Here is a 26761-nt window from a genome sequence, read left to right as displayed (position 1 = left end):
GAATAGTGGAAATACAATATTTATCAATCATAATAGGGAGAATCAATTTCATATTTCAGCAGCTTCTGAGAACACTGAGGTTTAGAATTAAACTTTTCTCACAAACTTCTTCATGTAGGACTGTGCACCACAGAAGGGTATGTACCTTCCTCTAAAGCCTCTAGTACTGACTTTCAGAGGTAGAACAAAGCTAGAGACATATAATACAGGATGCCTATTTAATGTTTCAATATTTAATAGCACTTCTATTTTTATAGGTTTTGCCTTCTAAGCAAGGAAAAATATTGGATATTTTTTTCTTAAAGTAATGAAGAGGGACATAAAGATGCTGTTGGCCTGTTGACTTCTATTTAAAGATAGAAATAAAAAATGTGCTGGCTTTTCTGAATGTGGCTTAATGCCTACTTAATGATATTTTTCTCAGGTGCAGCACTCATGAGTGCCAGCTTGTGCCAGTTGAGAAGTGTAAAAGAATCGAAGTTAGTGTACACTGCACAGACCATTACAATCAGCATTCAACATACACATTTCAGTTCATGATTCCAAAAGAATTTTCATAGAAACCAGGTAGATAAATTTTACTTACTCATTTTCTGTCTCTAGGTAATATAGGAATTTAATTAAGAGGAATTGAAGCAATTGTAATAAAAAAGTGAAGTCAGAACTCTCATATGACTTATGAGATTTATGGTTCTTACATGGCTTTGAAACTACACAATTCTAAGAATGTATGTTGAATTACTACATATATGTGAATATTCAATGTCTGGTTTCATAGGTTCATTGATAGAATAAATAACTCACTTTCAAATACTGGAACTACACTTAAGCAGAAGAATAAATTAACTGTTTATTTCTGGAGACATTGTTTGATGAGTGCAATAAATAAACCACCATATTCATAAAATAATTCCATTTATAACTTTCCTCTTTAATACATTCCAATAATACTGAAGGCAAAATTTTAATTAAAAAGATAAAAGATGTAGAGTGATGCCCATAATATGGTGTAGGTGAAATGGAAAAACAAGGGTAGTAAATACTTCCTTAGGTAGTCATGTTCTATCTCACTCCTTTACATGAGAACCAATTTAATCTGCACCAGTCCTACTTCTTACTCAAATTTCAGTTAAGCATTGAGGGAGCAGGAAAATCAGCAGATTAAGGCTGGTTATACATACAGTACATAAAGTTATATTTTTGTGGTACATACAATCACAACACTTACGATAAGGTCCACTCACAGTATTATGCTCATCTCTTAAAGGTAACACCTTTCATAGCCGACAATATAGAAATGCTTTCCATAAGTGTCAAAATAAAAGAAAAAGCTGAACACGACAGTATCCAAGTCCCTCTTACATGTTAATAAACATTCCTATGTCTTGTGCAGTTAAAACTACATTTTCAAAATACCCAAATAACCATGCAGCACATCTACAGTGTTTTAAAGTATCTTAAGCCATTTTCACGGTCTTGGTTTTGTCAATTCTATTTTCATTATTAAGGCTTTCCATTTGGAAATGGACTTTGCTGTAGCACTTCTATTTTCCCACACTGAAATATATATCCTAGAAAGTAATTATATGAAGTGAATTAATCTACATTATTTGCAGAACAAATAATTAATTATAATAATAATTAATAAATAATAAAATTGATAGTGTATTTGCATTCAAATACTAAGTGTCTCTTTTTACAGTAGCTTTGCCAATCCTGGGAGTAAGGAAAAAAAACCTGAAAATAAAAGTCTAAACCAGATTTCTTTTCCTCAGTCAAATTTTATGGGTCAGAAGTCTCGTGTTTTCCACTTAAAATGCGACCCCAATTAATGAAGTCTTTTAGAGGACACTAAATTATTTTTGTATAATAGAAATTTAAATTGAAAATATCTTGATTACTTTAATTAACATACTCTATATGACATGACCCTGTTCCAGATAGCAGGAAATTTTGGATAGTATATTTAAGGTTATACTACTACATAGATATTCAGATTCTTGGCAATCTGCCACAGCTAGGGTAAAAGCTTTTGTTACTGTATAAAATACTTTTCCAAGTGCTAAAAAGCCACTATTAAACTAAGTAACACTGCATCTTCAAGTTTTCAATGGATCAAGATAACTCCTTTCAACTATATGAAAGCCATAGACAAGTTTCAATAGCTCTCATGCCATCCATCACTCAATAAACATCATTTTTCCTACTCTTTGAGTTTTTAAATCATGGCACTATTGTTCATTCTGATAGACTGCTTCTTTCATTTGCTTTAACTTATCCTTCTTAAATTTTAATAAAGAACACTGTGTGTTAAGAGTTTTGCTGCACATTTCCAAAATTTTATTATAAACACACAAGAAACTTTTACTGAAGAAACAACCTGGCACTCATCTATTACTTTCTAATAGAATGTTGGATATTTCAGTTTAGCATATTTTGTTGCTTTTCAAAACAAAACTCCCTTGCCTTAGAATGATAATCTTGTTCCAGCCTGGAATCTGATCCTGCTACCTGTTTGTACTTGCTCATTTTCATTTGGCGACTTCTTTCTTCTACATCCAGTGCACCTGTTAAGTTAAAAACAGAAGGAAAAAAAGAAAATAAATACACAAACAGTCATCATTTCCAAGGCTAAAATTATGCTCATGAAAGTTTTAACAGAAACAGATGAAATTTTAGTTACTTAAATTCCGTGCATGTAATTTTAGTTCCTGAATTATGATTTTGCAGAAAACCAAAAAATTGTAACAGGAGGAAAATAGCAGATAAGTATTTCAACAGTATCTTAATAAGTGTTGTATTATCTATGCAATTCAAATGAAACTAGCTTTATGAAAAGAACTCAATATAAATGAAACACAGTGCTTCCATGGAATATAATTTTACTATTTTAAGAGTATTCAAGAGAAATTGAGGTTTTTATTTAATAAGGAGGAATGCAAAGATAACCTGCTTATTTTGGGTAGAGATTCTGGTTCTGCATTTATTATAATCTGACATATCAAATTAATAATCAAGTAACAGCCAGGGACTAGCAGACCTTCCATTTACTATTTGAGTATATTCTCAGTATGCTCAAAAAATTCAAAGAATGACTATAGAAATCTTAAGGAGCCACCCAGTGGCATCACTGTATTACATTTTAATGAAACACAGCTTCAAGAACAATTTCAGGAGTCACTCTTCTTGGTTAACATATGTGATTAGCTTTAGTCAGGGGTAGGGTCTCACTACATGACCAGGCAGTAGCTGGTTTCAACAAACTGGTGCTGTACCACAATTTGCAAGGTAAAATAATAAGGAAGTGCCAAAGCTAAGGTGGAAGACTGATAAATAGAAAATGAGAGGAAGACAACAGCTCAGAAAATATTTTCAAATAAAATGTAATTAGCTATGATACACACATAAGTATGATTCTTTTTCACTTTAACCTGGTATAAGTCAAGAATAAATCATTATCCACCGAATGCTAAAAAGCATTCATTTTGAATGACGTTTGTCTTAAAATATCCAACATTTTAATGCAAAAGTTGTCTAGGATAAAAATTTCAGAATCCCACTAATCTTAAACAGAAGTTTCTGTACACTGTAAGTAATGAGCGATATGGACTGCATTTATGGACCTGGGATGGGAATATTAGATTCCAGTGTACTACAGAAACCTGGTTTAAACTCTAAACCTCAGTTGTAAGTCATGCTCTAACAGCAATGTGGGGCTTGGCACAGAACCTGGGCCTTTCAGATTTGTGTTTTCTTTCTTGAGAAAAATAGGGGTATTACGACATACTATGAGAGCTGCCAGGTAGATGTTGTGGCACTTCATAGGAAATCTGGAAGGAGAGGAGGTAAAAGGAAATGGGAACGCAAAAACACTAAGCTGTTCTGTTCTCTATAAACACTCTGACTTTTAGATTTTGTATTCTGACTCTATCTTTACACCCTACAACAGCATGAAAGAAAAGACTTCATCAAAAATTCTAAGATAAATTAAAATTAATAAAAATAATGAGAAAGAATAAATGGCATCTTATATGGAGAAATAAAATAAAAAAGAAAGCAGCAGATGATAATTTCTAATATAAAATACAGTTCATTTTTCCTATCATAATTTTCCTCAACCATTATATAACCCTTAGCAGTGTTTGTCAATTTATTATTATGATGAAGTGAATTTTTTAGGATCTAGTTTTAAAAGCTCTATTTTTTTTTTTCTCTTGAAAACAAAAAGTTACACTGGAAGATATTTTCTGTTTTCAATGACAGAAGTAACACATGCTTTCTTTGAAGTAAAATATTCCAGCCTCCTCTGGAAGAAAGAAATCATCTTTTGCTGAAATCAAAATCTTCTTTTCATTTTTCAGTAATGTAGGAAAGGAGACATTTTTCACAAAAAGGGACATATTTTCAATTTTTCTTATGTTTTATTATGAAATAATGGCATGTTTTCTTTGTCTCCAGACATTCTGACAAATTTTAGGGAAGTGCAAATGAAGAAATAACAATTCCTGAGCATAAATTAGAAACTTCACAATTACTTGAAAAAAATATCCATTCTTATCTATGATCAGTTGGCAAAGTGAAAGTTATATTTCCATAAATCCAATTACCAATGATATGTACAAAATATACAAGGCCTCTGCAACAAAACAAGCAAAATTTGTAGCTTATCTTTTCTCAAGAGAAAAACAAGACAGAAAAATGTTGAAAAAAAATTATTCAACTCCCATAAAATCTTATCAAAGGAAAATCTAACTTCCTTTGTATTTTTTTAAACTCTCTTTAACAAGTGAGTGAATTCAGTTATGAGCAAAAGGAGGAAAACCCGAGGGCAGTGGATAGTTCATGATGCAGAAGAAAGCTCGGGCTCTACTGTGACATGCAGAGAGTGCAGGGTTTCTGTGTGCCCCGGGCTGAGCTCGCTGTAACTTCAGCCAGATGCAGCTGTGACCTGCATGGCAGCAGGAGGGGCTGGAGAGTGTCATGGCACTTCCCATTTCCATGCCCAGCATGAAAATGTCACACTGAGTAGTGGGAATGCAGGGTTTTCATCACCTCCACTTCTGCTGGCAAATCTCTGCTTAGCTCACACCTATGTGGGAGGGTTTAGCAGGAGAAGAAAATATTTCTAGAAAGTTCAGTAACCATCTGGGTGCGTTAAAGCTTCAGATTTTAACATGAGTTTGGACACCAGGGTAGAACATCACTCCTACCCCAAGGATTCCTCTGCAGTCAGGAGCTGTTCTTGGAGCATGTGTCAACAAATCAGAACTAACCTGAATCTAACAATTAGTTATCAATAATGGCTAAAATGTAGGAGCATAAGCTTTCACACACCTGAATCACTCAAGGGCTGACTGAGACCTTGTGTTATTAGATCCTGAGCTGGAGCCCAGTACAACACATTTTCAGGACTATAAAAACTGGCACTAGAAAAGTTAAAGCTGCTTCTGATATACTGAAGTACTGCGACAATGCATCAAAGTGTATGCAACCAAATTTTGGCCAGGTAAAATGAGTTCATTTCTTCATGAACATCCTTCCAGAATTTTGTTTTTAAACCGTAGTTGTGCCTCCAACAGAAATAACCAATAAGACACTAAAATTCCAGCCACATGAACACAAAAAATTAAGACTGAAGGGAAAAACAAAGCCTGGTGCTGCCCACCAGTTATAACAGGGGTCATTGGACAGTAAGCAACATTCTGAAGTTTTGGTTATTTTGAGCCCTCTAGCATTAAAAACCCATGGCCTGAAGGTTAGTTCAGTGGGGTTTTCATGGGCACAAGGCAATTCCTGGATGACAGAGAGACAACTTCTTATTCATTATCAGCTATTCCCCATATCTTCAGAAGAGAATGTGCTGAGGGAAAATAATATAGCTACAGAGCAAAGACCCCTGAAATGCCAGAGTAAGCACAGAAGTACTGTTCAGTGCAGCCCTGTAATCGCTCAGATCCACAAGGACTGCAGCAAGACTGTTGTGCCAGAGCTTAGCTCTAGTGACTACAGAAAATTAAACCTTGGGCCACACGAATTTGATGCTTGTTTCTATCTATGGAAATGCAACCACTAGACAATGAACTATAATTTCAACTTTAGCTATAGTATATTTTGTAACAAAAGCAGAGAAATTTCTCAAGATACAGACAAAAGGCTGCCTAGAGGCTGTGGGACTAAATCAGAAGAGAAGACCCCAGATGCTGCACTTAGGATTGTATGAGCAGGAGTGCAATCAGAAAATGAAGCCACCTATAGAGACTATAAAATCCAGTTACAAGCAGTAAGCAGAGCCCCAAATAAGAGGCACTCAGCTTGAACTGTAACTACTATTGCCTATAAAACATAGTAGAAAAAGGAACTCTGCTTTATTATTTTATTGAAGTGGAAGCTAGGGGATAAGCCCTATTGAGGTAAAATCCACATAATTCCTACCATGGTCTAGGTGGTGGATGTATAATTCCATTCCTACAACAGGACTCAGGACAGGCACTAAAATCACTGCTTCAGCTTAAATAAAAAAACATTATTTTCATGTTTTAACTTGAAATAAGCTAAGAAGAAACAAGATTCAGCTACTTCACCACTAAAGTGAAGGGCTGTAATGAGTGATTTGGTTAATACCTAACTTTTCCTAACCCCTGAGCTTTTCCTAAACACTGAGTCACAGTTTTACAAGGAGATAAGCAATCACTGAATTCAGCCTACAGCCAAAGACTCTTATTTGCTCTTCAGGTCAAATACTGGCTACTCTCTAGGGTAAGACTCTCCAGCTGATAGCCCGTGATCCACACCAGAGACAAAAGGGACAACAAACTGGCCTTATCATCCAGTCCAGCCTAAGGCAAACCTTTCTGGTTAAAAATCAAAATGAACCCAGCTGAGACCTCTGCTCTTTCATTCTTTCTTTCATTCTCTTCTCCAGTGGGACTTACTAAGCCATTCTAGCTCCTAGAGATGCTGGTGATGGAGATCCTATAGCAGGATCTGAGTTTGCTGTACAGTGATGCTTCTGTGACACAAAGAGTTAAAGGAAATCTGGTATGGAAGAAGAGTGGAGTTTCCCTTGTAACATTAGAACAGATTAAGTTTTGAATACATATGGACAAAAGGGATAGAAAATTTGGGAGGCACAGCCACTAAGGCATGGGGAAAAACTTATGATGCGGGGACTAAAGTCTGATAAAGTCTAGTATTTTGGAAATCAGAAACCTCTAATAGAGCAGAAAAAAGTGGGCAGGTGAGCACACTCTGTGCCTGGAGATGGGGAGACAGAACAGAGGTCTTAAAGTGTATGACATCTGCATTTAGCTGATTCTGATCTTTTTCTTACCATTTCTCACCCTTATTAGACACCCTCAAAATAGTAAAGGAAATACATTTGGGAAAGCCCTTTCTTAGGTTCCATTTCCTAGTGTCTATTTTGAAATCTGCAAAATACATCAAAATTGCACTCCAACTCTTTGCTACCTATTTGCTCAAACATAACAGATCAAAGAATATAAGGGAAAAACACAAAAATATTTTTAATAAGTCACCCTACCTGTATCCCCATTCTCTGGATCTGTTTTCTTTTCTTCTACAAACAAATGAAAGCAATATGTAAAGCAAAAAGAGAGGGAGAGAAAAAAAAAAAAAGCAGAAATAATAATAAAAGTAATATAAAAATGCATTAAAAAGGAAAACATTAACAAAACTCACCAAATTAATATAACATAATGAATTTAGTCAACCAACCAAGTATGGTGCTCTAAATCTAGAGGCATATTCACTGCATGCTAGTGCATACATTTGTGTACTGTTATTGAACATTTACTGAAGGGAACCCATGGATATTTTGTGCACTTCCAGAATCATTAACACACTGAAGAAAAAGAGAGCAAGGCAGGTGTCAGGTAGAGTTACTTTCCAGTTTCCTTAATCAGGATGACACAAAACTAGACATAAAAAAATTTGCTTGTGCTGTAGGTTTTATGCAGTGCACACACAAGATACAGTCTAATGGTTCAGGCATAAAAATTGAATGTGTCAGAATGGGTTTTGGCAATTGCTTTAAATCTTCATTGGTTTAATCAATTCTCATAGCTTCTACAGGTTAAAAGGTTTAATAATGTTATTACTGTAACTTGTCTTAGAGTTAAAAATTATGAAGAACAAAAGACACTACAATCAATACTCAGAAACTCAGTTCATGCATATAAACTCAGCTGACTGATGGCAACTCTGAATATATATCAAAGGTTGTAACTGGCTCAGGGCATTCATCTGTCACAAAGAAATGAAAATACATTGGATCCCTATCAATTAATTTGGCAGCCCATAAATAATCTGAAATCCAGTTTTGGTAAATAATGTAAAAGAATTTTAAGTCAAATGAAATTTACCTTAATTAGAAGTACATTAACTTTGAAATAGGTTCTGTTTCCTTTTCAAAACTATATTAAATTCAATTAAAACAATCCCATGAATATGGAGCAAGAGTCCCCAAGCCACACACCAAAAATAGTATGCATTACTAGAACTAAATACTTTTCCAGTTATTGGTTATTGATGATTGCTCAAAAGATTATGATCTAAATTACAGTACACATACTGAAGAAGAAAACAATAGTTGTATTTTAAGGAAATATAGTTTTGTAGGTGGGTGTCAAAGCAGAGGATGAAGTCAAATTCAGAGAGAAATCATACTCAAGCAAGGTAGAATCATAAGAAGGAAAAATGTGTTCCTACAGAGAGGATAAGTAATATACTACATTTCAATAAGATCTGGCTTCCTATTGTGTGTGGGATCAAGATTATTGTTCTACTGGCAATTTCTAGTGGAACTATTAGGCAAATAAATGGGAACCAGATATGGCAGGTCATAAGCCTACACTTTCAGCAATCAGAGAGTATTGAATCAGTTCTTGGAACTTCTCCCATTCCCTGATCTTTCCTGCCCCACACTCTACACCATATTTAAATAAGACTTTTTGCGTTCTTCTGAGTTGGCCTTTGGGCAGCCTGGCCTTACTATTTATGTGGGCTGTGGATAGTGCTAGGAAAATAGCAGAGAATGGTAGTTTTGTTTGCTTTTCAACCTTTCAATATTTTTTATTCTTCTTTTAGTTTTAAATTGCTATTACCAATATAAAATCTACAAATACAATGTCTTTTATTGTTACATTACTTTCTAAAGCAGAAAGTAATTTGATAGCAATACCACTGATCCAACATAATGCACAATAGAGGAAAGTAAATTGAGTCATTAAAACACCCATGAGCTTGAGCTCAGAGAGAATGATGACATTTCTAGGTTGGTCCATATGCATAGTGAAAATAAGTCTTTACTTTGCCTAAATGTTATCTTAATATAGACATTTTATATAGGGTAATAATTTTTAAGAGGCCTAGAAGTCCATTCATCTTTATGTCTAGATATCTTTCAAACATAAATCTTTAAATAAATATATTGTCCAAATAAAGACATTTGAAACCTGTCCATCTTTCACTCATTCTTGCTCTAGATATAAGTATATAGAAAAATATTTTCAAACAGGACCGTAGAAATTAATATCATAGTATTAGCAAACACGAACGTCTATTAGATTCTTGAATTTTAAGTGTAATTGAAGTGCTGTGACAAATCTCTACAGTAGATATATTCTTTAGATTTTTACTAGAAATCTCAACCTAGTGGATTCTAATCTTCAAACTGAGGTTTCGTATGTATTGTGAAGAGGTGTCTGAAGAAGTACTAGAAAGGACTGAAGATTGAATTGAGAAAAATCTTACTTGGGTGGAAGCAGCAGAACTTAACAAAATAGATATTATCCATTTACCAAATAAACAATATTAATGTTGCAGCAACAAAGATCACTGCAGCCATGGGCCTATTCATCACTGCTAAAGGATTTCAGAGCAGGTTCGGGATGTTGATACTAAAGTAATTAATGCTTTTGTTTGTAATGTGTTCAAAACAAAAAAGCTCTAAGGAGCCTAAATGTCTTGAAACTGCTGAAAACCCATAAATCACTATGAAATTATTTTAAAATGTCTCAAACTGAAAAATTTGAGAAGACAAAATCATTAGTCGTTCCTAAAAAATCTTGATCTGATTTGTTTTATATATGACCATTATCATCTCATTAGTCATTCTTTTTCTACTTATTTTGATTTACAAAGTGAAAAACATATATTGTGTCCTGTGGTGTAATATTCTCAATTCAAGAATTAATTTTTTCAGAGCAAAGTACTTTGGAGAAAATAAATAAATGCTTTCATGAAGGAGATGTTTCTGCACATTACAGAAAATAACTGCATGTTTTCTGCTTGATCAGAATGCAGATATATTTAGACATATGGATGAAATATAGAAATTAACTATAGATTAAAATGCTAAACTATTCTCTCTCAAAACCTTTTTCTACCATCACAGTAGACATTGCTGTTATAATGACCACTGGCATTTTATTTAATACTAGGCATAGCCATGTTCCCATGGTCTAACTCCCTGTTTTTTCTAACTGGTCCTAATACAGCTGAGAGATATCTAACAATCTAATATGTATCTGAAAGACAAAATGAATAGAAAATACAAGAGCCTCATTCAAGAGCAGACTTGTCAAGAACTAAAACTTATCTAAAATGGACTTGATTTTCTTGGAAATGTCTTAATTCAATGAGCTTTGCTCTTCTGATGAGTACCTGGGGGTGCCAGGGCCCCATCACACTTCACCCACGTCACACCAAGAGGTCTCACGTAGCAGGCGCTCCAAGTTCCTTGGAACTCATGAGAGAATAGAATAACAGCTCTATAGAAGAAGTGGGATAGCAGATTTCTCCCTTGTCATGGATACTGATGATAGTATTGAACAGTTGCTCAAAAATTCCTGATGGCAGCATTGAACAATTGCTCAAACTTGCTGGCTTCCTGGTGAAGATCAGGGGCAGCCTGATTCTTCAGCCTTAAGGTTACAACTGAGAGGTGCTGGACTTCCCAGGGTTTTCTCCCTTCTCTCACAGCTGACTGCTCCAAACTTAAGGTTAGATCCTGGTTCTGCCTTGACCTTTCTCTTCTCACTCACCTGGGATCCAGGTGAATGAGATTTACATAAAACTGAGCAGAGGCCTAAAATAAATCTTGACCTCCTTGCTTTGAATTAAAAAAATTGCAGCTTCCAATGCTGGAGGATATGCATGTCATTGCAAAAGACAGATATGGAAGTCCTTGTTTGTTTCTGAGTTTAGGCATAAGATATGACAGTGACATAAAAGATTCTATCTTTCTATCTTTCATATTTGCAGACACTTAATATCAGCAATATGACTAGGAATTCTATTTATACAGTGGATAAATAGAATTCTACTTATGTGCCTTATTAAAAATTGAGTCTGATTTCTCAAGGCAGTCCAAACTATTAAATAACATTTTATTTTTAGAATTGAATATACATGTAGTACCCCAACTTTGAGTAAGTACGTAAAAAAATACTAGTTGAATTTCTTACTAGAGATTTCTCTTGAAATGCTATTCATGAGAATATGGGAAAATCAATTTTATTCTGAAAAAAAAAATCTCTAAAACAACATCACAAAATCACAGAATATTCTAAGCTGTAAGGGACCCATAAGGATCATTAAGTCCAACTCCTGGCCCTTTATAGGACAAGAGTTTCACCATGTGCCTGAGAGTATTCTCCGAAGACTTCTTGCACTCTGTCAGGTTTGGTGCTGTCACTCTTGGGGAGCCTGTTCCTGTGCCCAGTCACCCTTGGGTGCAGAACCTTTTTCCAATAACCTAAGCCTCCCCTGACACAACTTCAGACCATTCCCTTGGGTCCTGTGACTGGGCACCACAAGGAGAGATCAGTGTCTGCCTCTCCTCTTCCCCTCACAAGGAAGTTGTACACCTGCACAAGGTCTTCCCTTCAGTCACCTCCAGGCTGAACAGACCAAGTCACCTCAGTCATTCCTTGTATGGCCCCTGCACCATCCTGATAGCCCTGTTATCAAATCAGGCAAAGGAAAGAAGATTGTCTCCTAAAAATAAATCATAAAATGTAGAAGTATTTGCTTTGAACATCAAAACTTACCAGTTAAGGGTCTTGTACTCAAAGGATTACATTTCCTCCTGTTTGCTGAGCTATTAAATTCCAAGTCTACCTCTAAGGAATTAGCTCTAAATTTTGTCATTCTGGCTTTCAACAGTGTGAAAAATATAACTGCCTATCTGGTACAGGTCTAGCAAAGTATCAGATGCTGTGATATAAATGGCTACTGAATTTTACTCCAGGACTTTATGTCCAATTTGCAGCAAATATTAAAAAAAGTACTGTTGCAGCAAACATTTCTTTCCAAGTCTATGATCCACATCACAGTCTGAATTAAAAGAAAAAATAATTAATGGTTGTTGAAGTGTTCCTTAACTTAATATTATTTGTATATTCTTGATACTTAATATTACTGTTTAAATTTATCTTATTTCCCTTAAAAGGGCATCCTTAAAAGAAGACTATTTCAGCCAGCTGGCTTCCTAAAAGGGAACAGGATTCACATTCTTGTTTTCTATTTGAGGATTGCTTGACAGCTTTTTTTTAGCTTTTTTTTTTAATTATTATTATTTATTATTATTATTATTATTATTTTATTATTATTATTTGTATATTATTATTATTATTATTATTATTATTATTATTATTATTATTATTATTATTATTATTTTATTATTATTATTCTTGTTGGTTTCAAGCTTGACACACTAAAGAAAGACTAAAACCCAGGGGACATTTCTCACCACTTAAATAAATTTTTATCACAATGCCGAAAGCATATTAACAATATTTCTTTGGATTATTTGCAGAATGCATGGCTCTGTTTATATAGTGTAGTAATCTAAACAGGGAAGTTAAAGAATCTCTACAATCCTGGGTTTATAAATTGACAGGGTCAGCTAAGGTCTCCATTGTTAGGTATAGATCACTGCAGATGGTAAGGGACAAAGATCTTTTTAAATAAGTTGGAAAGTTCTATTTTGCATATTTATTAAAGTGATGATTTTGTATGCTGTCCAGGTCCATTTCCATGGTGATATTTGCAGGGTAGCTGGTGATGTTTTTCTGTGCCTCATGCAAAGATGTACACACACTTTGGTGGCTTTCATAAAATACTGATGTCTACATAGAAAAAGCATGGAAGAAAGAAGAAGTAAGCCAAATATTAGCTAAAACATTCAATTTTGCTAGTCCAAAGAATCCTGGCACATCTTCCCTAGCTAAATGACATGAAATAGGATTTTGAAAGTGTAAAAGAAAAACGTTTGAATGGCCAATAGGCCCTTATATTCTGTACTCATAAAAATCCATTCAGATCAGCCACACTATAAACTCTGCATTGTTTTCAGGAAAACCTGAGCACAGTCTTATTATAAAGCTTTCCAATATCCTGTTTGCCAAGCATGCTTCTCAGAGTTCCCTCCACTGGTACACTCCACAGCATAACCACAGAGAATTTCACATTCAAATACAGCCATTTACAATCATAGGCATAAACATTTGGTAATAATTGTGCCTCTGCTTTCAGGAAGGCTAACAGGTATTAATAGTGATTCTTCAACCATCAAAGAATGCAAGACATATTCATTAGCATCTCCATAACTAGAAAGATAGTCAAAGGTTTAACCAAAGAACACAAAATCATCACCTGCATTTAGAACTCAGAATAGTTACAAATTGAACTACCAAACATTTTGCAAAATTATGCTGTCATTTTAAATTACATAATCTGATGGTTTTACTATTTTAGCTTCAGCAGATTGATCATCAGCCTTTATTTTGTGGTTTAGTACAGATGGCTACTTTGGAAGTCTGGTTTCTGGATTTAATTCTAAACAAAATAAAAAATAAGGACAAAGAGCTGCCCAGCCATCCAATATGATATATCTATTACTATGCTAAGTACCTGTAGACTGAATTCAGAGTTTACAAAATTAGACTGAATTTGGAGTTTACCCTTTGGGTTTTGTTGACCAAATACAGATTTAGATGCTTTAAATGTCTCTTTCACAGTCTAGGGCATTTAATTTTAAATAAGCCTGTCAAACTAAATATCACAGAAGTGTTCAGAGATGCACAAGTAATTTAATCATATTTGTGCTAAAATGTTACAAATCCTACCCAGAAATGGTTTTTTCAACATAAGGAAAATGGAAACAGAACAAGGCATCATTCTGTTCTATAAAGGAAAGTGTGTCACAGAATACTGACTATAATAATAACTCAAAAGCAGAGGAGTGTTGTGTTCTGTTTATAAAGGGTAAGTATATCACAGAAGAGTCACTTTTTGAAGACTTGAAAAATCTCTCACAGTTCTGTAAGATAAAAATGAATTAAAAGACCTGTGCTCCTTGCGTTCTACTGCAGTTGATTTCTTAAACACTCTGAACTGTATCATTTCTTTGTCCTTGTTTTCTCCTACAGTAAATTTGCCACACCCTTTCACTGTTTGGCCCTCCACTCTTCAGGTCTATGAGCTCTTCCAGTTTGGTCACTCATCCTCAGCAGGGTTTGTTAGTTTTTAGGCTTCATTTCCATCAATCATGTTACTACAAAGACAATTCATAATAAAGCACCCAAAAAATGGCATTTCAAAGCCCTTGTCTATTTGAATTTCACTCTGAAAGTTAACAAAAACTCTAATCAAGCCTTTGTGTGCTCTTAACATGACAGTTTTATGTCAGAGGTTGCAAAAAAATGACTTAAATATCTATTTCCATGCCTTTCATAGCCCTTTAAAAATGGTACAGTCCCCACTATCTTCTAGCTTCCATCTACATTAGAAAGTTTGGAATGCCTGAGGATCACCGTGTCACTGCTTCTCATCCTAGAACTAATTACACAGCACATTTCTTCTGCATGTGAACCGAGTGCCTTTGTACTGGCATGGCTCCGCCCTTGCAATGGTTTGATGATCATTTTTTGGGCAGTTACTTGAGTCAGCTAGATCAATTGTTGGAATTCTGAAGAATGTTCTCTGTATTTCATATGTTTGAAGAACACTAAGTATTATCTGCAATTGCCAGTAATTTTTGCCACAACAAGAACCGGTTGGTCTCACATATTTTAGAGATGAAAATAAAGATATCTGCTTCTCACTAAGGCTCTTGGGCAGACAAGGGCTCACTTCCAATTCTCCTAAATGGAAGTATTCTGCATGAAGACATGGGGATATGTACAGGAATACATCTCCTCAACAGATTTCACAATACCTAAGCCTATGAAACATATTAATTTGAAAAATTTGAAACCCCTGCATCTCAAAGTAGATTTGTGAAAATCCTGGATCATAAAGCTCCTCTTTCACCCAAGAAAAACAAGGCTTAATCATTAAAGATGATATCAAGCTCTACCGCTGTCAGATAACAACATTTATGTTAAAATACTTTTTCTTCTTATCTTTCTGAACTTATTTTGTGCTTGAAATATACAGCAAAATTTGTACACACTTTTATAAAACTTTTCAATAAAAAATCTAGATTTTTTTTCAAGGAATAAAATTTTATTTTCTACAATTATAGATTATAATATCCAGAGAGAGGATATTGCAACATTTTTCTATCAGTATAATTATAATATTCAGATATTTAGCTTTCAAAACATTTCTTGGTCTAATAACACCTCAAATCAATAGCTAATCCTCTGGAATACATGAATGTTTAGCCACGTGAAAAATAAACCATGATAAATAAACTATGTGAAAACCATTTCCTAAGACAATCTGTAAAGTGATAATCCTAGATTCTCACTTGTTAAAGTAAATTCTAAAGCAATGGGAAAACGCTTTATTCCAAAATATGCTGTTGAAATGAAATCCTTGTTTTTCAGCTGTGCTCCAAGTGCCTTGTACTGAAACGTGCAACCTAATTTATTACAAGGACAAACATGGAAGAGGATCTGCCTCAAATGTGTATCTGAAAATATCTTACCATACACACAATAATTTTCTTCTGCGTTTAGGGGCAGTAATTACAACTATTTTAACTGCAGAGCTGATCATGCTTTTGCATTTGTGTGTTAGACAATTAAATTCATCAGTGACTAATATATTTACTTAACACTGTGAGTTAAGTATCGTTTTGCAGAATTGCAATATCAAAAAATTTAATAATACAGAATATTACCTACTTATATATGTTCAAGAAACACAGGTGGTAAAAATAAATAGTTTTTTCTGACCATTTTAAGTTCTGATTTCTTCCAGCACTGAGAGAGATATGGACTGATTCCGTATTCTGATTTTATATATTGATTCAATCAGTAACTCAGAGGAAGGTTTTTGAATAAAAAGGCCTACAGCTTTTATTATGAAAAGACAGGAAATGGGTCACCTAATCTTCTGAGTTCATTTTTGTAATAAAAGAGATTCAGAATAACTGCACAAGAGCTGGCAGTGAATCATAAGCACAAGGTAAGTAAGCTCAGTCTTTTGACAGCATAATTTATTAATTCCTAATAGTAGTGATTTACAAAAGAACGACTTCAGAAAACTGCCAGTTATCTTCTCTGCCAGTTATCTTCCCTACCCATCCTCAACTTTTTGACCCTGCAATTTTAACAATTTCTATCTTGATATTTGTTTAACATGAAAAACAGAGCAAATAATACCTGTGAGATTCTGTAAAAATAATCTATGACTCTAATTAGGACAAGACCATTACGAAAGGTAAAACTGAGCTCTGAAGGAGCCAGTCATAGTAGAGAAAAGACAAAAATGTTTCACTAAATATCACCTAAGTTTAATGGACCAGTCAATGAATCTCAAAACCTCTCCAGATCTGCTAACCTAAATGACATCCAAGTGGCTTCTCTAATTTGTTGGATAATAGCAGAGAAACAGGAAATGAATTAAAGTTTTTACACAGTAATTGTAAAATTGGAATTTTATAGATGAATTTAATAAAATTAAATATGGGGAATTTTGCTGTTCTACATACCACAACTGAACAAGCAGGGAAATGTAAACAAATATTGCATTTTCAGTGCTAGGATTCCTTGATAGATGTTAGTTCTCTGCCAGTAATATAAATTACATAGAAAATTCAATAAAATAGCAGCTTAAAAATGAAATAAACCATATGTACAATATGAAATAAAAGCTTCATAAACAATACAGCTAAGTGAGGACTCCTTCAGTGTTCTGATTTCTTGCTCTCAGACTATCATAACTTCTTGATTTGCACTTTTTGGTATGAGAAAAGAGCTTTTGTTCACTAAAACCTCTACTAATTGAAACAGGTTTTATTCAAGAAACTAATTTAGAAATTCTAGTGCTAAAAACTAATTTTGAAGTTTAACTTACTGAAATTATTCCATTTTGACATTATATCCTTGCAGAGTCAAAAAGAACTAGTTATAGAAGAGTTTCTGCAGTTTTTGTAGTTTTCAAATGCATAGATAAACAAATTACAGATTGTTTTCCTATGTTAGCTAGAACTTTAAAGGCTAATTTTCAGATTATTTGAGATGGGAAATAAGAACTGATACGATAGAAATCAAATCAGTTTAAAGTCTTAAGCTATAGTCTACTCGTCATCAGCTACCTTTCATCACTTTTTATAGAGTTCATAGTTTCTAGGTAATAGAAGTTACAGAAGTGTCTTAAACTAAAATTCATACACCTTGACAACATTTTGCAAGTATATTGTGGGGGAAGAGAGGGAAAAGTATGTGAGGCGAGCTGTGATAAAATCTATAGAAAAGGTAAAATTAAAAAATAACACAGAGAAAAGCAGTAGAAGAGACAGACCTGAGTTTGTTCTCCTTGATGATTCCGCTTCTTCTGTGATCACATCGTGTAATGTACAGACATAGACAAAGGAGATGGGCGTGAGAGGATGTATTCAGAAGGTTAAAACTGACACTGAGGGAAAGGGCCAAAAATTGTTTTAGAGAGAAGTCTGCAGAGCAGAGTTAGTAAGTGGAGAAAAAAAAATAAAAGACACTAGAAGAAAAAAGAAAGCTGAGAAAGAAGTGGTTAAACTACTGTTGTTAGAAAAGAACAGCAAAGACAGAGTTAGTATAGAAGCTGAGGAAATAATAAAAGTTATAACTGACAGTAAAGTCAATCCCTGTAATGATGCTGAAGAAAAAGACAGATAGTAAAAGGTATGTTAACTAGCATAAATACTTTTGTTCATGACTGTTCAATTTTTTGAACATTATCTACTTGAATGCAAATATTATTTTTCTCTTTCAAGTATTAAACACTCAGTTTAATGTTCAAGGGACTCGTATTGTTAGATGTTTCAATTATTAAATTATTGTAATTTATGGTGAACCAAACTTCAGATACCAAGACAGAAAATAATTTTTTTTTTGCAAATGTATGTACAAGCTCAGACATTTCAGAATCCACATAACACACTCTGGAAAGGACTGCATTATTGTAATGCTCTGTGCAAGGCAAAATTATCAAGACCAAAATATAGAACGTGTGAAAAGAGAATGTATAGCTATTAACTCTCATGGCCAGCTCAGGATACTTTTTCAGAACCAATGTTGGCCTCATGTCACAAAAGTCTAAGTTACTACAAATGCATGCAAGTCAAATTCCAAAGCAACTATCTCATTACTTACGTTATTACTTCACATTCAAAAGCACACTGCCATTTTAGACACGGAAAACATCTGAGAGACAGTGCCATGCCATGTACTGAAAATCTACTTGTAGCAAAAGAATGGGAGGAATTCATCTTGAAAAGTAATAATAATTACAAAGAACTGTGAAGCTACTGTTGCTAGCAGAACAAATGCTTTCTCCCAAAATCATCAGAAATAGAAAAAAATCCATAAACTTGGCCTAATTTCAACATGCAATTTTCTAATGAGTCACAAAACACTGCTCATAAATTATTAATGCTGAAGATACTAGATAAAGTCCAGAAAGTTTTACACACCATATCTGGAATTTTATTGGCATTTTACAGTCAATATCAAGATGCCATTGAAAAAAATGCAAAATTAGATTAAGCAACATAAATCAGTAAAACAAAATCAGTAAAACAAAACAAAACCAATTAAACCAAACAACACCAAATTTTATCTGATAACCATTGTCTTCTTTACTTCAACAATTTTATAGTATAGCGTCAGATTATATTTTAATCTACTATCTAATGCCAAGACTGTACCAAAACTGTTGCTAAACCAAGCTGCTTGAAACATACATAATTAGAATTCATTCTAGGCAATTAAATTTGCTTACAGAATGAACACACATTAAAGCCATATATGAGATATATAGTGTGAAACCATAGCAGCTGTCAGTTTTGACAAAAGTTGCTATATCTTTACATGTTAAAAAAACAATAATAGAGTATAAATATGTTTTTATCATGGCAAGTACAAAAAATCCATTGGAAGAAATACAAATAAGCAAATATAAAGATCTCTCTGTGTCATGTTGCACTCATACTAATATAGCTATAATTGCTGTAAGTGCCAAATAAATAAATAAATAAATAAATCATTATTAGCACTACCAAAACACAGCTAAAAGTATTCAAAGTGTTCTGAAAATATTTTATATTACTTATGTATAGCCCTGTAGTGAGAATTCCTACTATAGTAAAACCAGTTATTAGAAAGTCTCTACCAAGACCCCACTATCCTTGGTTTATTTTTTTAATATACATAAGAATGAGTAGTTTTGAGACATATACTGCAGTAAGATAAATCCTTCTCTACAAATTTTCAAAATATTGAAACACATTATTTCCAAACTTAGAATATGTCTGGTAAGATAATGCAAGGTATTCTAGTAATGCCAGACAGACATAACTGAATAGCAAGGAAGGTCTCTTTGAGTATTTTAGAATCAAATGACCATTATTTGCATGTATATCAGTCACATATACCAATGCTTTTTAAAAATAGCTGTTTTTAAAGCCCTCATGCAAAATATTTTTTATGAAAAAAAATATTTACATATCAAAGTGGCAATCAAAAATCATTATTAATTACAAATATTTTTCAGTTTTAGATTTTTACTTATCAAACATATTAGAAGAATAATTCTAATAGAAGTCAAGGGGGATAAAAGATAATAGTTGCTGTCTCACTGTGGATACCTGATCAACTGCTACCTGACCTATTGAGATAAATGGATCATAATATTTTTGTATTTATTGCTGGAAATATGGAAGAATTAGTAGAAGCTGTGCCATGGTAATGCACCAACTTCTTTCAAATAATGATGTGAAGAAGAAAGTACTAACAGACTGATTAATTTAAAAACAGCATGACTTATATGAATCATTTTTTCTCTTGACTCAGATGCCATGCCACAAATCTCAAACAAGAATTTGAAAATTCTCTGTTTCTGTAGCTTTTAATCTACAAAATAATATTTTTTGATAGAAATACACTTAATTGCAAGAATAAAACTATGTCACCAGCTCCATTAAATTTACATCACATCAATAGTCAGTCTCCATTTGTAGATATTGATTTTTTGTGGAACTAGCATTTATTTGCATCAATTGTTCATCTCAGTGTAGGAGAGTAGTATGTATAAGGCTATTATATACAGATTTAGAAACAAATTAAAATCTCAATAAATAAACATAAAAAGTTATCAAAAACTTAAGTCTGAAACATGCCCAAAATAAGTACCATCTCTTTTATCATGCTTTGACATAGAACTGTTAATTGAAGAGAAGTATTTGGGAACTCAGTGTTCAAAAAAACTTAACATGGCAAACACACCCAACTAAAATTCTTAAAGCAGCAGAGGACAGAGAGACATAAGTTAATTACTCTTCTTTTTTTTCCCCTCAAGAGTTTTCTTAATTTCATTTTTTATCTTTTTCTAAGAACCAAAGATCTTTCACTGCAAACAGAAGCTCAGATTTGTAAAGTCTCATTTTTGAACACTCTTCACAAAATATGATCTGCAATAGCACAATCAAGTAAGCATCATATTAAAACACAGAAGAGACTCAAAGACAGAAATGCTCCATAGAGTCTGTATATACCATAAATTTTTGTCATTAATCTGGATGAGATTAGACCTGAAAAATGATATAATACATTTAACTCTCAGGGAAGATATCCCCTGACACCACTCAAACTCTGCAATGCTAAGGATACATATATACAAGAGTAGATAGAAAAAGCTAAGAGTACAGGTATTTGTTAGCAGAAAATTTAGACAAAATGGCTATTTTACTACATTGGGATGTGAATAAAATCAGTATTAATTAATGATCTTTAAAAGCATTAAGCCACAATTAGACACAGTGCCTGTCCCACACTTCTGAACTTTTTTAATGAGGCTTCTCCCTCTTAGTTATAGTTCTTTACCTTAAAGCATAAACCTATACACACAAAATAGTATCTATATACTGGATGTATGCTGACATTTTTACTCAAAAATACAGCAAGAAAATACATGAAAGACTAAAGCAATACATTTAATTCTGCAATTATATAATATAGATATATGTAATATACACTATATAAAAATCACAATAGGTAAAGACAGTAAGTATGAAAAATCTTACTCTTATCCAAAGACAAGGATAGTAGAGACAATGGGAGAAAATAACAGAAGAAGAAATTGTAAATATTCTCAGTATCATAAACTCTCTAATGCAAATTAAGCCATGTAGATTGCATAGCTTTTTCATAAGTCTCAAGAGATAAAATAAATGAAGAATCCAGAGAGAGATTTTATTGTTTCACTTCTCTGAATAAAGTTAATATGATAATTTTATGGGGGGGGGGGGGAAGACAAAATAGTAACTCTTAACAATATATTAATGCAGTATAGTTACACATTGGACTGGAAATATTATGAATCCAGAGAAGGCAATTACCTCTCTCTTTCTCTGCTCTATAATCACTTTGCCTTTTCCAACCCATTTCTAACTATATATCCCTTTTCATAATTTTCAATTTCTCATACTGTCACTTCTGACTACAAATTTCTATTAAAATGAACACAATTTTGAATTATTTTTGACTACTCTTTTCACACCAGTCAATTGAATTCATGGTAAGAGATAAGCTACAATTAGTTTTCATTACATAACATTAGATTTCTGAAAGTCTTTGTCTATGGAGGTGTCATGGCATAATCCTGCCCAAGAGACTTAAATCTTCCACACACAGAAATAAGCATGATTCCCTTTAAACTGAAAGTAAATCTGTCCATCTAAAGACTTGCCATTTGTAAGCATACACTACCTTTATATTTTCTGATGTGTTTAACCTACCCTTGCTGCGATTTCTCTAAAACTTTGGTTTACTTCCATATTTTACATAAATATGCCTTTCCCCAAAATAATTACAAGGACACTCAATTTTTAATTGAGTTTAATTTTTCATTTTTAATTCCAGTCCAAGATTTATACATCCATTTTAACTACCCTGTGTCATTTTGTTCAATAATATTATGTCAGCACTTTGTGAGAGTTCTGTTCTCCAACTGCACCTTGAAAATCAAAAGTTTCTGTGGCAAAGGTTAGATAGTTGATGACACTGCAATGTTCTCAACAGCCAGTGATAATGAAACCATTACAGGATAGTTTTAGGTAATAGTCATCAAACCCACTGCCTCTCTGTAGGAAAAACAGGGGAAAGCAAATACAGTTTTCTTCACTATCTTACAAAGGCAGTTTCTGCATTTTCACCTCTGGATGGAGACACAGGTTGCTAGACCATATTCAGCTTCCAATATTTTGGGTCATGAGACAGAACAGAAATTAGTATCTGTGCTATGGTACCCTAAACTATGTCCTTTTTCCCTTTTAATTACCTTGATGGGTTCAAAAGACACTAGTGATGATATAGATGAAGATTGCTTTTTTTTAAAAAAACAGTATCCTGCCTAGCCTTATCTGTATCAGTACAGGACACATTCTCTACACACAGCCTTCTTTTCCAACTTCTTTTCTGCAGGCCTCACATATAAAAATGCAAAACCATGTAAAAATGCCTGCTGTACTTTTTTATTCTTTTCTTTTCACTGACAAACAAAATCTTATTAGAGGACCAGAGTTTTATTCACTTTCTTTCAGATACCACCTATCACAGCTCAGACACAGTGGTGCGTGCTGAAGGTACTTAATAATCTCAGGTATGAACAAGCAACTGTTTCTCATGATTTTTGATTTAGCAGTGTCCTAGAATGGAGTATTCTCTGACCAAGTGCTGACATCAGCTAAAGGAAGGGCACAGATTCAAAATATGGCTTGAATTTTTATGTTATGCTTACCTACGATTCTGTAGTTTTACCCTTCCAATCCTTAAAAATCTTTGCATATATACAGTTGAACTGGAAATATGCATAACACTAATTCTGCAAATTGCATCAGAACTTAGAGCTTAAAGACACTGTTAAAAAAAAGAAAGCACATTGATTTCTGATATTCAGGAAGAGAAATCTTACGATCGTCTTCTACTGAAAAGTCTTCAACACAAGAACCATTTTGCCATGTTATTTAACAACCTTTAATTGTCCTCAAAAATTTTTGCTAATCCCATTTCTATTCGTGCATATTTATTGACTATTAATGCTTTACAAGTTACAGTATTACTGTTATTTTTCTGGGGGTTGAAATTATTTTTGTTAACTATTCAGGTTTTTCTCCACAATTTGCTCACAGATCTCAGTTTTTCCACTCATGGTACTTATGTAATCAATGCTTATTTGTTCTCCCAGGTTTTCTTAGCTATACTACTGCCACGGCACTGTTTAGGTTAAATTCTTAACAGACAAACTACACTTAAAGACAGTATAAGCTTTCATAACAGATCATATCAGCAAACTCATCAACAGATGAAAAGGCAACCAAAACAGGGGACTATGAGGTGTCCCTATTCCTTCTTGCCTCCATTGCACCCTCTGCACTCAGGGACTGTTTTAGTAGTATTGCTTCACTGTTTGCTGTGCAGATAGAACATTTAAAGCATTCTCAGATTAAAGAAACTGCAGTCCTTACAGAGGGTAAATGCCATATTGTAAAGGTTCAAGGAATTTGAAGCTTCCATAGGTAGGCTGCATCACAGTTATATCATGGTAACAGATATAATACTCCAGATGTGAGTACAGTGCTATGGCACCTTCTTCTAGATGTCCTGACTGCTATGCCTTGAAAAGTAACTGTTTGAAATGATATAGGGATGTCTACAGAAAACAGTGGTGTGCACACACAGCTAGTCCTAGAAGTTGCATTACTCCAGTCCTACCACTGAAGTACATAAATCTTTTTGACAGACTCAGTTTGCAAAAGCATCTGAGAAATGTAGGGATGTGCCATTTGAGGCCCATTGCAGGTTGTTCAGATCCACCTCAGATGTATCATCATCCCATGCACAAGACATTACTGATAATGTAAATTAAAACAGAAGTCATGTTCTTATCAGGCATCAGCCCTCACAGAAATATTTAGGACTGTAAAGTGAAGAACACAACTTTTACATAACTTTGTGTCTATTCTAGACTTTGACAATTGAGAGTTGGCTTTTCAAGCCAGATCTGTGTGGAGATCAGTGGTTCGGTTCCAGACAAAATAATAGATAGAAATCAAATAACTATCATTTTAATATACAGAACACCTGTAAAGTGAGAACTTTTTGTTGTTCATATTTGATTCCGATTTCTATTATTCTGCTGGTTTTGTCTTTCAATTATAAGATATGATAAGATTTTACTCATGTTCCAAAATGTAGAATGCCCCAAGAGTAGCCATCTAAAAAATAAGTTACCTCTTTCTAAAATATGGAGATGGTGGCCCTAAAAGTACTGCCAGTAACTATAAATAAATTATCTGTCTAAAACACAGTCCTAAGCCCACCTCAGCTGGGAGAGGGAGTTAATGATCCTACTTAGATACTACATAAGGGAAAAGTCAGGGCAGAGGCACTATTCTGCTCAACTCTTCCTGGAAAGACAACAGCGCAAATGTGCAGACATTGTATTTTTATTCTATCATGCAACAGTTAAAACAGCTGGAAAACAAGATATAGCACATTCTGATCCAGATTCTTATAAACAGTATTTGTTTTATCCTGTACTTCTTCTGATGCATCAAAAAGTTGGGGAACAGGAATTGCAAGTGCACATCTGGACTTTTACAGCTATGTTGTTGAATTCCTAGGTGAGAATCAAGAAATATTTTGCTGGTTTTCTTCAGTTCTGAGTCTTGCACTTTCAGCTGTACAATAGTTGAACTTCAGCAAAACACTTGGATATTATCAGTATTATATTATTATGTAGGTGAGATTACACTGTTAATTTAGAAGGTGATATAGCTAGCCAATCTTGTAAATTTTAATTTGTGTGACTGGGAGAAGGGATGTTATTAGAGTGAGACAACTAATATGACCAATAGAGTTATTTGCAATACAAAACTCAAGCAAGGCATTCTTGCAACTCAAAAATCCCATTCACTTGAGTAGATTGGATCAATCTTTAAATACAGGATGAAACCTGCAATATGAAGATCCCATTTTCCCTTTCCTTTCCTTCTCTCCTCCCTACCTTTTCTACTCCTTTAAGTGTATAAATTCTACTCCTTTGCAACTGTATAAATTAATGTGATTAAGACCTTTTATTCTATGATTATGAAGACAGAATACTATTATTATAATCATTATTATTACTAGGTTTACATTTTATTGCTATGCATTTGTAGGAACAAAGATAGTGGAATAATTGAACTTGACATTTGGGGTGAAAGAAAGTTTATGATAGTTTTTAGTTTCAGAAGAAATCCATTCACTTACAGAATGGAGGAAAGAAGAGATTTTTTTAGATTTGAGCATTTCCAAGTATGAAGATATAAACTGCAGCTTATATAAAAAATTACACTGGAACATTATTTCTGACATGTGTGATAGTGAAAGAAGGTTTGAGATTTAAGTCTGTAGAAGATGATTTTCCCACCATACATGCAGTAGATACCTTGGTTTGGTCAACTAAATAAGAATCAGCATAGATTATACTTGGATTCTTGAGGCTTGCACAAATATATTGTCATAACAAAATTCAAAACTAAAAAGCAAACTATGTCTAATATTGTGCCAGAAGACCTCTTTTCTAATGTATGTGCATTCTAACACAATTGTTTACAAAAGCAGATCTATTTTGGCTATTCTAAAACAGAACTATGTAATCTAGATGGTCTCTACATGCTAAATATTTCACACCAAAGTGAAAAAATAAGGTACATAAAGCACACACGCATTACAAAAGCATGAAATGTGGTTTTATAGTCTCATGCTTTCATGTGGTTTTCCAAACCCTGACAAACCTGTCTCAGAATGGTGTTTCTTTTTCGGCAATGGTTTGTCATCAGTTATTGTACCATTCACCTTTTTCTGCTGGTCTTCCCATGTAACTTCTAGTGTAAATCAAAAAACAAAAATCAGAAATATTATGTAACTTACATTATAATACACCTAATATCATTTGGGATAACTTGAGCTAAACAAATGTATTATGATTAACAATAAAATTTAGATTAGTTCTTAGAGGCCGGGGGTGAAGAGAATTATTACACATCTTAAACATCCTGGAACAGCACATTTTATCCGAAAGTATCTACGTAACTTGTCAAATATTCTGCTGTCTTTAATATTTAACAACTGGTATTAAAAACAGGGGCTTGTTTACACAATAATTTGGCCCATTTTTAAAAGTTAGTGTTCTACATTCTATAGCTTCTTACATTATCATTGTGTTTCTGTAAGTTATACAGGAAGTTAGAAATATTTTGGTTAAA

General features: G+C 33.7%; 1 protein-coding gene across 34 annotated transcripts in view; it reads right to left on the bottom strand.

Annotated features, from left to right (window-relative positions):
• The window catches only part of RIMS2 (regulating synaptic membrane exocytosis 2), a 447424-nt gene that overhangs the window by 86287 nt on the left and 334376 nt on the right, over positions 1–26761 (bottom strand). For 7 of the 34 annotated variants that reach the window (XM_021546502.4, XM_021546510.4, XM_085573921.1 and 4 more), the window contains 3 exons: positions 17779–17811; positions 7541–7576; positions 2467–2567 (listed from right to left, as the gene is read on the bottom strand). The exons of 4 other annotated variants lie outside the window; for them this stretch is intronic. In XM_021546502.4, the coding sequence (XP_021402177.1) occupies positions 2467–2567; positions 7541–7576; positions 17779–17811 (170 nt within the window). Of the gene's footprint in view, positions 1–2466; positions 2568–7540; positions 7577–17778; positions 17812–26290; positions 26381–26761 lie in introns of all 34 variants that reach the window. 23 more of the 34 variants (XM_021546517.4, XM_021546522.4, XM_085573924.1 and 20 more) reach the window with 12 other exon arrangements.

The sequence above is a fragment of the Lonchura striata genome, chromosome 2, assembly GCF_050655825.1.
Source record: "Lonchura striata isolate lonStrDom1 chromosome 2, ASM5065582v1, whole genome shotgun sequence".
Taxonomy (NCBI): Eukaryota; Metazoa; Chordata; class Aves; order Passeriformes; family Estrildidae; genus Lonchura; species Lonchura striata.
This window is presented reverse-complemented; position numbering and strand designations above follow the sequence as displayed.